General features: G+C 32.2%; 1 protein-coding gene across 2 annotated transcripts in view; it reads right to left on the bottom strand.

The window, feature by feature from the left end:
* The window catches only part of RanGAP (Ran GTPase activating protein), a 55,811-nt gene that overhangs the window by 19,292 nt on the left and 20,047 nt on the right, over window positions 1-16,472 (bottom strand). For both annotated transcript variants that reach the window (XM_067265145.1, XM_067265146.1), the window contains exons 9-13: window positions 15,425-15,509; window positions 12,062-12,212; window positions 4,313-4,393; window positions 1,605-1,646; window positions 129-189 (exon numbers count right to left, since the gene is read on the bottom strand). In XM_067265145.1, coding sequence (XP_067121246.1) covers window positions 129-189; window positions 1,605-1,646; window positions 4,313-4,393; window positions 12,062-12,212; window positions 15,425-15,509 — 420 coding nt within the window. The remainder of the gene's footprint in view (window positions 1-128; window positions 190-1,604; window positions 1,647-4,312; window positions 4,394-12,061; window positions 12,213-15,424; window positions 15,510-16,472) is intronic.

Raw genomic sequence — 16,472 nt, 5'->3', positions numbered from 1 at the left:
CATTTTCTATTCTCCCAATTAATTTTTTGAAAAAAATTAAGGAAAAATTGTATTATTGCCTGGAAAACATAGCCGAGAAAATCTTTTGGTAATTTATTGCAATTTTAAAGACAAAGATAATATCATACCTGCATACACACATGCAAAAATCTTTGCTTCTACATCATCAGGAGTTACTTCAGAAGAAATCTAAAAGTACAATTTAATGAGGAAAAAATATATATATACGAGGCGTGTTCAAATGAAAGTGATTCAAAGCGTCGCATGAGAACAGTTTTCAATGTATTTTCGTGAAACAAATGCGATAGAGTGAAGGTTTATGTACCACGCATGTGCGTGCGCAACCAGACTTGTGATAACTTCATTTGTAAGGACGTGGCATTCGTTTAAAATTGGCTGGTGTGGATGCAACTGCGTCCAAAACGAATCAGCGAGGTGTAATTAAGTTTTTAACACTGGAAGGATGTAAGCCAGTGGATATTCATCACAGAATGCTGGCTGTGTACTGTGACACGTGTGTGTCGAAGCCCACAGTGACGAAGTGGGAGAGAATGTTTAGTGACGATCGACACGAGACAAGGGATTTGCCGTCGCCCGGTCAGGTGTACAAAGTTGTGACAGAGAAGCTGATTATGGACATTGACACTGCAATCAAGGGAAATCGACGTCGAAACATTTGTGATGTCGCAAATGAGTTAAACGTTTCCATCAGTACTGTTCACAATATTGTCACCAACATTCTGAAGTATTGAAAAGTTTGTTGCCAATGGGTACCCCACGGATGGAATTCCTAACCTTCCTAAGCAATGGGACGCCTGCCTAAATGCCATGGGTGATTTCTTTTAACATACTTTGTATGCATTTCACTCATTAAATATTGTTTTTACTATCTATGTATCTGTCTCATTTCTATTTCTGTCCCTATGCATCTCATGGATACACACCTCGAATCACTTTCATTTGAACACCCCTTATATATATATATATATATATATATATATATTGTACTTTAGAATTAAAAATTAAGAAAACATTAATTATTAATTAATATATTTTAAAAGAAATAGTTATTAATTCACACACTCCTTCATTGATTCTAAGATGCATTTTTTATATCCATTTTTCTCATCCAAAATAGAGGTATCTCTTATAAACGACGGCATCTTACGACGAGAGGCCGAAACAACGATCGGCAGTCGTCGCGAATAATTAAGTGACGTGTTATATAACGTTAATAGATGTCTTCAACTCTATATTGCTCGACAATCGCATCAATTCAAATGAGCTTTTCTAGTAACGAGCGCTTACTTTAAACTCCTTTTTTAATGTTTAAAATATTTTCGAGACTTTGTTATGAATTATTAAAACGAAAATTTACTTTATACGCGAAAGAACACGGAAATAAAGCGCCAAACGTCGTTCATTTCGTGACGCTTGTATTGTCTTTCTAACTTGTTACTTAACAAAAATTGTTCACTAACATTTTCTCTTCGTAAAAAAAATCCTAAATTTTAACTTCAAATTTTACAATGCATCTTAGAATCACAGTACAATGACATTTATCATACAAAATTTCATAAATATGAAAAATATACATAACTAACCTTTATAAAAGAACTCATGTATTCATCTTCACTTAAGTCATCCTGCAGTTATTAATAAATAAGTAAATATATAACATAATGATATGTTTTACAAATAAAATTTGTTATTAACTTAGAAGATCTTAAATACAGTATTTACTTCATTTGTACGATTATAAGAGGCAACATAAAATGTATAATTTATTACTTCAACAATATTTTAATGTAAAGTCTGTATTATATTAGTTTTAATGTAGCAACTACAAGATATAAGTCAACGGCATAAAGAAAAGAAAAGCTTCTACAAAAGACTGCTTCCATCGAAACTGGTATTATTTTTAAATATGACTTTTAGTCGAACGGATTTTGTGAATCGTTGTTTAAATATAAAAATTGTCTAGGACTTATCGTACCGGAATGCATCCGAAAGAGTGCGGCAAAATTGATCTCGCAGAATGATTTAAGGTAGAGACCCCTTTGTGGCTGCTGACAAATGTATTAAAACAGCCAAAGAGGGGGGTCTTGACCCAAAATGCATTCTACAAGATGACAATTGTGTGTGATAAATCTTAAATTTATCAAACTGTGTTATTTAAGAAGTATGAAAATTAATAGTATAAGAAGCTCTGAGTATAACATTCGAATCTAAACTTAAAATGAAAAGATTGTAATGGTAATTCTGGCAGAAGCTTAGTTACAAGATAGCCTAGAAAAAAATAATCTACTACTGATTTAATGATTATTATTTGCTAAATTGATATATAAAAGCTTAATTACAATAATAAATTTCATAAAGTGATTCTCAATTACTGTATTTTCATATGTATAGTCCATAAAGAATTGCTAGAACAAAAATAAAACATTTGCGTAACCTGTCTCACTGTATATCCCATATCCGCGAAAGTAGCTCCGTGGGCACAAACTCGTGAACTCGTAACGAACTTAAAATTGGTGTATAAACTGTCCCATTGCATAACCCACATACCCTTTTAAACTATCTATTAAAATACAAATATCTGGAGTTATACAAATGAAAATAGTAATAATATATTTAAAATTTTATATTATTCGTATATTGTTTTAGTATCTTTCTACTTTTAACCAATCTTTTTTATTTCCAAATTTCATTTTCATGCAATATTCCTCTTGTGATTTGAAATTGTATTGTTTCCTCTGTAGAATTTTTCACTGTTTCTTTCTATGAATTGCCTCAGGTACTGCATTTTCGTGGATTGCCTGCCATATTCATTTATCCAGGGAGACCACAAAAGATATTTCTATATGGTAAAAACCAACGTTAAATGGTTTAAGTGAGGTTATACATCCCTCCCTAGAGGGTGCATTAAAGAGAACGAACAAATTACGTCACGTAAAACAAACGACTTTTTATTATAAAACCGTAAAACTGTCAGCACGACTTTCTAACGACATATAATACTTGTGGAATTCCAAGAAAGTGCTTTTTTAATGTTTATTTTATTGTAATTTGATTCAAAAATGCAAAAAATAAACACATTAAATTTAAGAAAATCACTGTAAATTATCTCGACTTAGACAAATTTACATGGGCTTTGTGTGGGAAATTTGAGAGAAAGGTGTGATTTTTAAGGTCGGGATAGATAATCGGCACAGCCCACACTAACTGCTACTACTAATGTTCAAATCCCGCTTCGGGCAGATTTTTTTCTTCCAATTTAATCTAAATTATTTAATTAAATATTATAATTATTAATTTTAATATGAAATGGTGCCTAATGCCTCCCTCTAGTGACAAATTCATTTGTAATTTATAATTATTTATTCCAAATTATAGCCCGACGATTTACGGCAGTTGTCGGTGCTTTGCATCGAGTTAGTAGGGTTGTTTATATGTATATTTACACCTTGCCAGGTATGTGATGGTCAACCGAGTGCCTTGTGTGGATGTTTACTGGATGAGGGCGTGGAATGCACCTGCGATCGGCACTGCGGTAGCTGACGATGGTGATATTTTATTGTACTCGGAAGGATGTTTTCTTTAACATTTAATTAACAACTAGTTTTGTTAGATCCTATTAATTTTATATTTTAGTCATAGTTTAACCAGCATGCCGATAATCCCGAGGTTTCTGGCATGCCGGACTCTCCGTGTATATGCGGCATGCTCGGTCATTCTGCGAAAATACGGTAATAAGAAATATTATATTTGTATTTCGGTTAGACTGCATTTGAGAATTGAAATTCGCCATATTATTTTTATGCATTACTCAAAATTTCTTTTTTGTTTACTCGAAACACTCTCTTCTCACCATTTTTCAACATATACAAACTTACAATAATATATTTTTATCTGTGTAATTAATGCTATTGGAAATATAAATCGCAATTTGTAACTAACAGCTTGTTATTTAATCTTTAGAATCATTTTGATAGATGGACAAGATCTGGTTCTCCTCTCGACGTCTTGCCCATAATCGCTTGCCTGTATTGTTAGGAAAACAATTATAGGCAAGACATCAAGGGAGAACCAAGAAGAAACTGATTTAGAAATAATAGAAAAGGATTGGAAGAAGATGCTTGAAGGAGGATTGTGTAAAAATAGTAAAGAATGGAAGGTTCTGCCTAACACGACCCAATAAAATACTCGAACAAAAAGATAACGACGACTTAATAATTATTATATTTCATACAATAAACAATTTCACTTAGTATAAAAAAAAGAAACATAAAATAATTTTTACGATACTTACGCCAATCTCGAATTCATCGATTTTGAAACCTAATTGTTGGATTTTTTCAGCCGTTGGCGAACTGAAACTTTTTTCCATACTCTACAAAAATAATAGAAATATTGATATATAAATAAACCACTTTACAAACAAGGTGTTAATGTAAAGTATAATTTATAAGAATAGTTATTCGTTCGGTACGTCTGGCATTGACACTGTAATCCGATAACTGTGTTAAATGTGCGCAAAACATTTCAGATATTAAATGCAATAAAATCTAATTTTCCAATCCTACATCAGACTGTATTGATATTGTTTATTGTTATAATCATTCTAAGAAAAATTATACAATCTGTTTTTAATATTAAATTTTCTCGTAGAAATTAAATGCAGAGAAATTTAAGCGTCGCTTGGCCAAACCCATTTTGCCTTTCGTATTTGATGTTCTAATGCTATATAATTTTCCAAACTGGAGTCGCTAGACCGGTTCCAGAGTCTGCAATGTATTCAGAAGGTGTCTAGTTGTCGTGTAAGTTTATTTTCCTCAAAATCAATAGAATAAAAATATAAAAAACCTAAAACCCAGCAAAATTTTTAAAAAATGTGAATGTTTTTGCCCACGTTGAACGGGCATCATCAGGCAAACAACTGCAGAGATAAATGGGGAATTGCCGAACACGTGTGTAGGGGTAGGTGACATATGACGTAAGACGAGAGAATGGGGAAGGGAGGACAGTTAGAATTTATATTTTATAGAAAGACTACCATGCCGTGGGGAAGCAGTCGACATCACAAAAGTTAATGGCAGTGTTACTGCGGATGGCTTTGTATATTTCAACTTGCTCCAGATGCTTAAGGAAAGGTTGCTTAGATGTGTTATGTTATAGGCATGCCTCTTGGAATTCAACTCGAATGTCTGGGTTGGAGGCGAAGGTAGTCAAAGTGGTGTCGGCCAAACCTTTTTTGATAGACATATGACGCTCTTTGAGGCCGGTATTTAAAGTTCAAGTCGTAGCTCCTATATATTGTAAGTGGCAGTTGGACCTATGATCGACGACGGGATGCTGTAGATGTCTAGTAGGTCCAGACGGTCTTTAGCATTGTGGAGGAGGGAGGGAATTGAAGGGCTTCTATGGAAAGCTAATTGAAAGTTATTTCTTCTGGAAATTTCTTTGTACGGGATGGCAAGCATCTTGATGTAAGTGACAGTGCTGTACTTTATATCTTGGGAGTGATTTAATTGTGGAGCGTAAGTATTGTTGGCGAATAAGATCCTGTATAGTGTGTGGGAAGTAGTCATGCTGGGTGGTGTAATGAGTGATCGTAAGGAGCTCTTCCTCTCTATCTTGTGTGTTAGACGAACGAGTGTGCCCCCTTTGAACAGAGGCTCTGAATCCGACCATCTTGAAGGTGAACAGATCATGGGAAGAGGTGGGGATGAAGGTTAGGTGGTGGATAGGTTTTTCTGTAAACATGGACGCCTATTTACTCATTTAAAAACTCTTCTTCAAAAAAGTTGAAATTAAAAAGTTTTTATTTTTTAAATCCAATTTTACTTATATTTATTAGTTTTATTTTAAAATTTGTTTTAAACCTTATCCAACTTGTAATTTTTACCCATCTACAGCAACATTTTAAAAATAAATTTTATCCAGTCAATTGCCCGATTTTTAAGTTCAATTTGAATTTAATAATCAGCTAATATCAGGTTTAAATGATTACGAAAAAGGCAAAACAGGTGCATTTTTCATAATCCTTTAAATCAGTTGAAGGCATTTACCAAAGTGAAATAGCTTAAAGATTAAATAGAGCCAAGCCAACAATAAGCAAATTTATGCAGCAAAAAGGAAGTTCAACAGGAAAGTCAAATTCTGGACAAAAAACTAAAGTTACTGCTAGACGACAAGGGCATATATTTCAATCGGCAACAAAAAACCAATCTTCCGTTATGCGAATAACAGAACATTTGCAAGGTTGTGTTTCAAAATCGACCGTTTGTCGCACTTTGTTGAAATCCGGAAAAGCTAAATTCAAACCACATCACAAAGAAGCTAGGCTCACCTGGGCCAAAGTTATTTTCGGTGACAATAAGGAGTATAATTTAGATGGGCCAGATGATTTGAAATTTTACTGGCATGATTGACAGAAGGAAGAACACTACTGCAGGAAAAGGATGCAAGGTAGAGAATCAGTAATAGTTTAGGGAGGCTTTGGCAAAACTCTTTTAGCATAAGTAAGTAATAGGATAAACTCTGTTGACTATCAAAATATGCTACAAATTAACTTGTTACCACGTGCCGTCAAAATTTCTACGAATTACATCTTTCGATAGGATAACGCCTCAGTTCACGTCTCTCGGTTATCCGAGGAGAGGTTTGCCGTGAAAAATATTAAACTTTTGGATTGGCCTGCATTAAAGTCCCATCATAAATCTAATAAAATATTTGTGGGGGATCACTGTAGTCTTATATACCTGTCTCACGAGACAGGTATATAAGGCTGGTTGACAATTTTCTAACATTAAAGACCCGAAGGCTGCAATTCGTGATGCTTGGAATTCCTAAAAGATTCACGAAAATTTAATTAAATCTATGAAAGATCGAATATTTAAATAACTAATTTAAGTAGCAAGTTTATCGGTTACTAATTCTCATTTTTTAGGATGATAAAATCTCTTTCTGCCAACTTAAAGAAATATATATACGGAAGATACAACTTTGTAACATTTAATTTGTGTAATAAACAATTAAAAACAACATATGTTGATAATTATTTGAGATGCACTTTATACGTACAAATCAAACAAAAAATCAGTAAAATATTTCTTTAAAATACAAGACTTAAAATCTAAACTTATAACCAAATCTTATTAAAATACTTCTTAAGTAAACTTCATTTCAAAATTCATTAATAAACAATCCAATTTCACACACACACATCAAATCATAATCATATAGAATATTCTAAAATTTGTACAGTAACTTTATTTTAATTCATATTCAAGTGATAATTTACTCAAAGGAAGACAGATAACTTTTATTTTATTTTATCATAGAGAAACAGTTATTAATATCAAATAATTACAAAGTATTTAATACTTTTAAAATACTGCAACTTGTACAGGAATAACTGTTAACCATTTAATTCCAAAGATCAGATTTGTAATAAAATAACGATAAAACGTGAACCGAAAGGTTTTTAACTACCGCATTTGACCTACAAGCGCAAACTCTGAGCAACGAAATTTCTCGTAATAATGCATCTACCACAAAAATATTCACGTATCGCCTTTTTGTATAATCTAAACAAAGGTGAGAGACAAGAATTTGGAAAAGTTTTTAAATTAAAAAAATGATAATAGAGTATTTGAGGCCATCTGTGAGTGGTTCTAACAATTGTGGAACGAAACAATTCTAGACATTAGGTCTAATCTTTCTTTTTTATGATTTTGGAAACAAAATCGAATCACAAATTTTGAAATAACGGTACTACATATCACTTGTGCACATTTTAGCGTTTTACTTCTTACAAATTATGCCTTACTTTTGGCTTAGGTCGCGACTCCACTAGCCGTAAAACAGCCGTAAAACCCCTCACCGTAAAAGCTTTTAATCACGTGACCTATTTGCGTTTGCGCTCGGATTGCGGTGGAGGTCCGGCTAGCGAACTTTTTTACGGCGACAGTACTATTACGGTGTATACGTGATATATCGATATAAAGACAATAATTATATTCTACGAGTATTCTCTATACTATAATTACAAATATAGTAAAAGTAATATCTTTACTTTCATATATTGACTTTTATTATTATATTAATAAGATAATATAGAGCATTTATAAGCTTAGCTTTTTTATTATATATTCCTCTAAATTGAAGGATTTTCCTTTGGCCGTTCATATCGCATGTTTTAGGCATCCATTATTATAATCGGGATGCCTATTGTCGTAGATACATGAATACTTTCGGATGTTTTCGATAAATCTTTCCAGATCTTCTAGAGTAGCCACGAGAGAACGTACACAAAAGCTCGTTTTCCGCCATTTTCGCACCGTGTCACGATGACCTAGATTTAACTGACTTCTGATTGGTGGATGGTACCGGTTTACGGTCGTATTCACTTCGAAAGTTGAACACTGCTCAACTTGCTTTTACGTTGGTTTTACGACCTGCTCAGGCGTAAAATATCATGGTCACGTGATTAAAAGCTTTTACGGCGAGGAGTTCTTTTTACGGCTAGTGGAGTCGCGGCCTTAGTCTCAATAAATGTATGCTGTACTAAGTACACACTTAATACCATTTATAAATATAAATATTCACTTATTGTATTAAATATGGTGGTACTTTATTTTTTGGTAGATTAATTTGATCACATTTAATCTGTATTCTGAAATATTTTTTATAAACACATACAACTTCACATTTAATAGTTACCATTCCATATTGCCTTAAATTGCAGTCAGTTATAAGTACTTGTGTCTACTTGTAAACAAAGAATAAATATAACAAAGATTGATCACGACTTCTAGTATCATCATTAGTGAGGTTGAGGCCAAAGTTTTCAACTTTGAAACTCTCCCTTGTAATTCCAGCCTTTTATTTTTCTGACAGAAACAAGTTTTTTATAGTATTCGCAAGACTGTCGGGCGAGCACTTATTAAGTTTTGCGCCGGTTTTTATTTTCGAAAGGTGAGAGTATAATAGCAAAGGTAGAGTGGGCAGATGTCTGATGTCGCTGGGCAGTGTGGCTCGAACAGGTCTACAGTAGGCCGCAGTTCAATCTTATCTAAGAAAGATACCGTATTATCAAGAAGACTCAAGCAGCTTAAGGAGTAACAAAAATTACATTTGAGAAATAAAGAACGTTGAAGAGCTCATAATGGAACCCGAAACCGATGCGACGACAGAAGAATGCCAAGAACTCTTGAATGAAGAACACCAAGAAATTTGGCAAGATATGAAAAAGAGGATTAATATCAATATCTGCTATTAAAGATCTTTTGAAGAAGTGGGATGTCAGAACAACAGTCTTAAAATGGCATCCAAACCAAGTTGTGGTTAATAGGCTTGGGGATCTCTAATTACAATGCTATTAATTACTTCTAAAAAATCCTGAAGGAGAGAGAAAAACAATCAACACTGGACAGATTCTTTAACTCCCACAAATAGAAAAAACATGACTAATGTGTATATGTATTTTTATTATTACATATAAATAAATGTAGTAAGAAAGTATATATTTTTTATATTTTGGGGTCTCTAAAACAAATTAATCAAATTCCCATAAAAACCTATGGTAAATCGATAATCGGTTAACGAACAAAGTCTCGGAACGGATTATGTTCGTTAACCGATCACCCACTGTACATTCTTGCACTGCTACGAAAATATTCATTAAGTCTTTTTATTTTAGGTAATTTCATTTTCTTATGTGTATTTTATTCTAATTTCAGAGGCAACTTAATCAATTAAGAAAATTCATTGTTGCCCACCCATCGATACAAAAACATTTAGATTTACATTGTCAAAAATATGTAACTATATATTATAACTTGCAACTCCTGCCTAACAAGATGTATTATACTATCATTTATACTATCCAAACCTTGGTCCTATCTTCACTTCGACATACGTTAAGTTATGGCCAAGAATTTTCTAAATTATTTAATTAAAATTTAATTTCTAATTTTAAAAGTTCTCGATCAGTCAATCGTTTGTATATAGGCAAAAGAGCTTGACCAATTTCTTTTGGAAGTGTGGGTGCGTGTTTTCGTTTTTGAGATGGATCTTCGAGAGCTCGTTTAAAATGACACCAAGACTGGACACCGGTGGGACAAAATGTATGATGTGGCTCTTCATCTGTTGAAATCACTCAGTCAATTTACTCGTTTCTTTTAATTTTCTTAGTGCTGAACCCATTCGTTTCGAAACGTGATTTATACATTCTTCTTTGTTAATTAAATAATTTTCACCATAAATATTATTTTCCTGTAACTTATGATGTTTTGGAGTCACCATCAGAAAAAACAGTCAGATATCGAAGACCATATTTTTCTATTGAGCGTCCAAATAGTTGTAATGTTGCTTCCACTTCCACGGCACCTGATGATCCACCGTAATTTATTTGACAGTCACAATTTTCAAATTTTTTACGATTTGACTTTTTTAAGCAACAACCATGACAGCAAAATCAAGAACAAGACCTGTCAAAATATCAATAACAGCACCAATCCCAAATAATGATGAATGACCTCGCTTGTGCCATGTGCAGTCATAACTAACAGCAATATTAACAATATCATCACCATTAGCTGCATCCAGTTTTTTATATTCAGTTTTTATTATCTTAGCAACTTCCTGAGAATGTTCTTCTAAAACTTCAGATACCGCATTATCAACTGTCTTAGAGATTGATTGAAAAGTTTTCGGATGGAAAGGTCTCGGAATATTCATCCCAGAAGAAAAATTTGCTAATCTAGTATACCCAAAACCATTATTTTTTGCTGATATTACAGCCAAAGCATTAACATCGGAAGTTTTATTTACTTTATTAAAAACCAATGAATTTACTTTAGTAATTATTTCATTACAATTGTGGCAAAAGACATCAAAAACTGTAGCAATACCTTTACTTTTTTCTATTATTTTTAAATTCTGCTGATAACATTTTGGGCATGCAAGTGATTTCGTTAAATTTTCAATTGCTTCTAAACTAATAATTCTATATCCAGGGCATTGATTTTCCAAACACGTGGCTGTCTCCTCGAAATATTTTTGTTTTTGATACGAAGTCGATCCTATATTTTCGTCGAAATTATTTGGTGCTTTAAATTCTTCGGAAAATGTAGAATTTTCTAAATTCTCTTGACCATCATTTGCAATATTCATGTTATTCTCGGAGTCTGTCTGTTTTGGCCATCTTCCTCCACTCCGACCTTGCGGTTTTCCTTTCCTTCTCAGTCCAAATGTTGCTTTGTCAATCTTTTTGTACGTGGCATAATTATTTAAATAAAAAAACCTTTAAAAACTAAAAAACGCCGATTTTACACAGATAAATAACTAGTAAACGCTCAAAAAATAACACAACACTCTACTAGTCAATAGCGACAAAACACACTCACTGCGCAAGCGCATCGGTAATAACCAATAGGCAGTCACGAAAATATCCTCTGACCGATCACAGTGAGTATAAGATCGAAAGTTTAGCCAATAAAAGAGCTTATAATTACGAACAGACCGCTCCTTTGTCTAAACGAAGTTGAGAGCGGGAAAGACAAAGAGACAAGCTTTCGAACGATATACGACATGAGCCGCCGTCTTGAAAATATCGACTGTCGTTCAAAATTTGACTAAAATGGCAATTTTAGAAAAAATAGCCGACGACACATCATAGTAAATTATTTTATTTTTATTAATTTTGACCTTATTATTTCGTATTTTTGGAAAATTTTAGTAGATTTTGGCACATAAAACTACGTATAATTGGAAAATCCAAAAATCGATATTTTGGTAGATTTTAGTGAAATTTCTGCCCGTGTGTCCCCTTAATCTGTACAAGTTTTGATAAAAAAGAAAGAAAGAAAAGGGAGAAATATCTCTCTGAAAAACTTCAAAATGTTAAAATAAATGATTCGAAAGATTCATATTTTGAATGACAGTATCCTGTTTTATTTCTCCAAATAATAATAATAATAATAAAATTCTGATAGATTTAATCTTTCATACTTATCCGATAAATAAGCTCAGAAACATATTCAATTGTATTTACATTTTCAGAGACAATCACATTATTATTTGTATGTTTTTCACTTTCTTCATTCTCAATATGATATTCATTTTCTTCTTCATAAATGTCATCTTTATCATTGTCATCCTCGTCATCATCTTCGTCGTCGTCGTCGTCTGTCCCATCATCATCTCTGAAAATTAAATTTACATATTTTTATTAAGGCAGAATTATTCATTATGTAAGTATTTAAAATTATAGTCAATTTTTGTTGAAAACTAAAGGACTACTTGACATTTTCCGCACGGAAAAAGTTTTTTAACGACAGAAAATGGAGTGAAAAGATTCAACATTGTTCAATTTTTCAGTTTCTGTGTGACACAAGTCAATCAGAGTGATTACTTTTGATTGGGCTGCAACTTGAAAAAATTGTAGACCTATAAAATTCCACTGTCGTCTGTCCGTCGGTCTTTCCTTAATCTCGAGAATGGAGTTAGATAGATGAAAGACGAGACCAAATGTGGAAACCTTAGGGGCAAGAGGTCCAGATTAACTATACATGAACTTCTGATGTGAACCGGAAGTCAAGTTATTTCAATTCAAAACTTTTTCCCTGAAAGCAGTTATTAGATGACTAGCACAACTCCATTGCTAATGGAAAAGACACTACAGAACTAATTTGAGGTGGAGAGCATTTAAATGAAATAAATTAAAAATTGCAACCTGGCATTGTGATAACGTCACAATACATAATTGCTTGTTACCACCGAAATTCCACCAGAGTATTTGCGAACCTACGGGGAATTTCGGTATACCCTGCACCACCTTCAGTATGGTAATTATAAAGATTTAAAAAGGAAGATCGGTAAAATCTCTCTTTATCGGGGTCGTGATACCAGTTGAGATTATTTCGCATCTCAACTCACAAGTATATTTCCGAGTGGATAAAATTTAATTTCAATCTTAACTAGAAATTAGGAGGTAATTTTCGTCTGTTCGTGCATTACCTGGGTTGATGATGGAGTTGGGCATAAATCGACTGACAGATACAATATGTTAGAAGTATATCTATTTATTAAATGAGCTTATAACTATCTTAGATAATGGAGATTATATATGGAATGATTAAAGTTAACAATCAAATGCAAGGATAGCTACTTCTGAACCTCTATTAAAGTCTATGCCAATGCGAGAGAGTTTACATAAGATAATAAAGTCAAATTACCTGATGTTTACATATGGCCAAGGTGGATAGACGAGAATTCTTGGAGCAATGGGAAAGCGATGGCTAATGTCTCGGGCTCTCGGCAAAGGCGCCAAAGAGAGTGATGGCTAAAGCTTTGATGTATTTAAGAGTATGAAACAAATGTAAGATTAGAGCAAGTGAAAAGGTAACCTTTATCCTTTCATACAAAATCGACATCCAATAGTATTACTGGGATGTTACGCTATGCTTCCGACACGAGAAGGAAGTTGATGGTTTTGCAGATAGTCGAGTGGGTTACTGCACTCAAACTATCGTTTTAGGAGGAACTAACTCATCCTTCTCTCAGAGTCAGAGGAAGTTAGATAATTCTCTATCAAAAATTGTAAAATTTTAAAATAATATTTTAACAAATATTTCTCCTAAACCCCAGATTCTCACAAACAAAATAGTAGAAAAGGAAACAAATGTAGCATGATAATTATAAATATTAATAGACGTAAGAAAACATTCTGAATTATATAATAAACTCGTACAAATGATGGTGAATATTGCAATCACAAAGTCTCTACGTAAAAGCTTTGGAATAAGAGAGAATGAATGATAATTGAGATAATCAAAAAGTTGATTAGCAATACAGTATTCACAACTGATGCTTTACTTTTGAATCAACAAAGACACAAATTGCTCTGATATATACATAACTACAGATGCAGAGAAAATATGAAAAATTCAAAGAGAGAAATACACAAAAGGGAGAAAAAAGTAAGTACAGAAAAGTAAAACAATTTATGAACCAAGTGTCCATCAAATGAGAACAATATTAGCGAAATTTTTATCTTCCAAATCTTTCTTTATCCTCAATTATAGATATTTAAAAGAGATTTTTAAACCATTGTTAAGACAATCAAATAGCCTAAAAAAGCCAGAGTTGTCATAATGTATTCTGGAATATAAAAGTAAAATTTAAAAAGTGGAACGTTTTGTTTGCTTCGCTTTTATAATTTTGTTAGCAAAATGACAAAGTAATGATGCTTGTAAACAAGACGAAACATTGAATACTTAAGCTAGGTTATCGTTTTACATGTATATTAATCCTCAAAATTCACATTTCAATAAAGAAAAGAGCAAGTGTTTTAGCCTGTTATCATTACAATTATCAAGTAATGTGTCCTAATCGTCACTGAAATTAACTGACTGCTTATCAAAACCGACTTTTCAGAAGTTTATCTTTTTTCGAAGAGACTAAATATAATAATAATAATAATAAATGCTAAAATAAACTTGAAAAAATGAGGTATAAAAAATTTTAATGTCAATGATACTCACTTACGTGGTAAAAGTAAATTGCTCAGTTTCTAAACAAAAAACTGATAAAATACACCCAGATAAATATTAACGTGCAGATTGTCTTATAAGTTTATTATTTTTGAGTTTGTCCTTTTTGTTGTATGCATTCTTTTATTTAAACTAATTTGAATATCTGCTGTTAAACGTTTTTGAACACTGGCATTCTTTTGTTTGATTTAAATTTTTACACAAAAAGGAGAAATTACATTTAACAGTTTTAAAACAAAAGTTCATGTAGGTGTGCGTAAGTATATCAACTGAAGCATAGATTAATACACAGAAAATGAACAGGAGATAACTGAAGACAAGGCATAACTTTAAGGGAAAAATCACGATATCAGATAAATAAATGTCTGATGTTTAAAGGATTTTTTGTTTTCTAAATATAATATGCTCTTTATAACTTTAGATAAAAGAAAAGTCGTTTTAAGAGTTCATAATTGCGTGTTAAAATCAGCAGATAACCATACCTGCTATGAAACTGACTTAACACACAGATAGATAACCAATTTCATCTGCATGAAATTGTGGAAATTGGTTTTATTAAAATAATACAGCTACAATTTGTCATGATATGTCAATTTTCATCATTCTATATCAAACAATGATCAACTTTTAATCATTAAAAAACTCATGCCTTAGTACAGAAAGTTTAACTTTCCGTACTAAGGCGTGAGTTTTGATTATAGTTTAACAAACAGATGTGGAAGTTCAAAGGATAATGGAGAATTTTGAACTACTGCACGATTAATATTTAAATTTAGGGATTACAAGTATGAAAAGATTGTGCATTTCTAGTTTAAAAGACAAAGTTTAAGACTTAATATTGCAAAATAAATTATTATACAAACCCTAAGGAGCCAAGAGCTTCTAACTGTCCAATTTCAGTCATGATTTGTTGTATTTCTTTACATCCTTCAGTTCCAAAATTATTTCCTAAAATTGAATTTAAATAAATATTAATGAAGATAGAATACAGTTTAAATATAAAAGAGGTGTTGTAAATATGGTCAAATCAAAGATAATTTTCATATAATACATTTGATAATTAGAATATACTGTATATAATAAAATTAAGATTTTATCATATCCATAGTACAATATAGCAAACAAATAATGTTTAACTGCATCATAAAATTAATTTCTATTTAAAAAAAATAAATTTTACTTATTATATTTTTTGCATAAATCACAACGTGCCCATACTGATAAAATAACACCCAAATAAATATTAACGTGCAAATTGTCTTATAAGTTTATTATTTTTGAGTTTGTCCTTTCTGTTGTATGCATTATTTTATTTAAACTAATTTGAATATCTGCTGTTAAGCGTTTTTGAACAATGGCATTCTTTTGTTTGATTTAAACCAAATAAACTAGCTCTAAAAAAATTGTATTGGGTTAGACAAAAAGTTTGTTCAGTTTTTTCCGTAAGACGGCTCTGGTAGCATTTAGTTGTCTTTAATTTCATTTGAAACAATTTTGTTAGATTGTATTGTGACAGCTATCATATCAGTGTGAATTTAAAGAAAAGTTTATCAAAAATGGTAGAAAAAAAATAACATTTTTGGCATATTATGTTTTATTATTTCAAGAAAGGAAAAATGCAACTAAAACACGAAAAAAGATTTGCGCAGTGTATGGTGAAGGTGCTGTGACTGATCGAACGTGTCAAAAGTGGCTTGTAGAGTTTTGTGCCGAAGATTTCTCGCCGGATGTTGCTCCACAGTCAGGTAGACCAGTTGGAGTTGATAGCAATCAATGTCTAATGTATACAGGAGATAGCTGACATACTCAAAATATCCAAAACAAGCATTGAAAATCATTCGCACCAGGTTAATAAAATGTCAAAATATCTGCTATTTTCTTGTTTTTGCAAGTTTGTTAGAGCTCTCTCTC

This window comes from Centruroides vittatus, unplaced genomic scaffold, assembly GCF_030686945.1.
Source record: "Centruroides vittatus isolate TY-2023 unplaced genomic scaffold, ASM3068694v2 contig_2104, whole genome shotgun sequence".
Lineage (NCBI taxonomy): Eukaryota > Metazoa > Arthropoda > Arachnida > Scorpiones > Buthidae > Centruroides > Centruroides vittatus.
The sequence above is the reverse complement of the archived record's forward strand: the minus strand, read 5'-3'. Positions and strand labels throughout refer to the sequence as shown.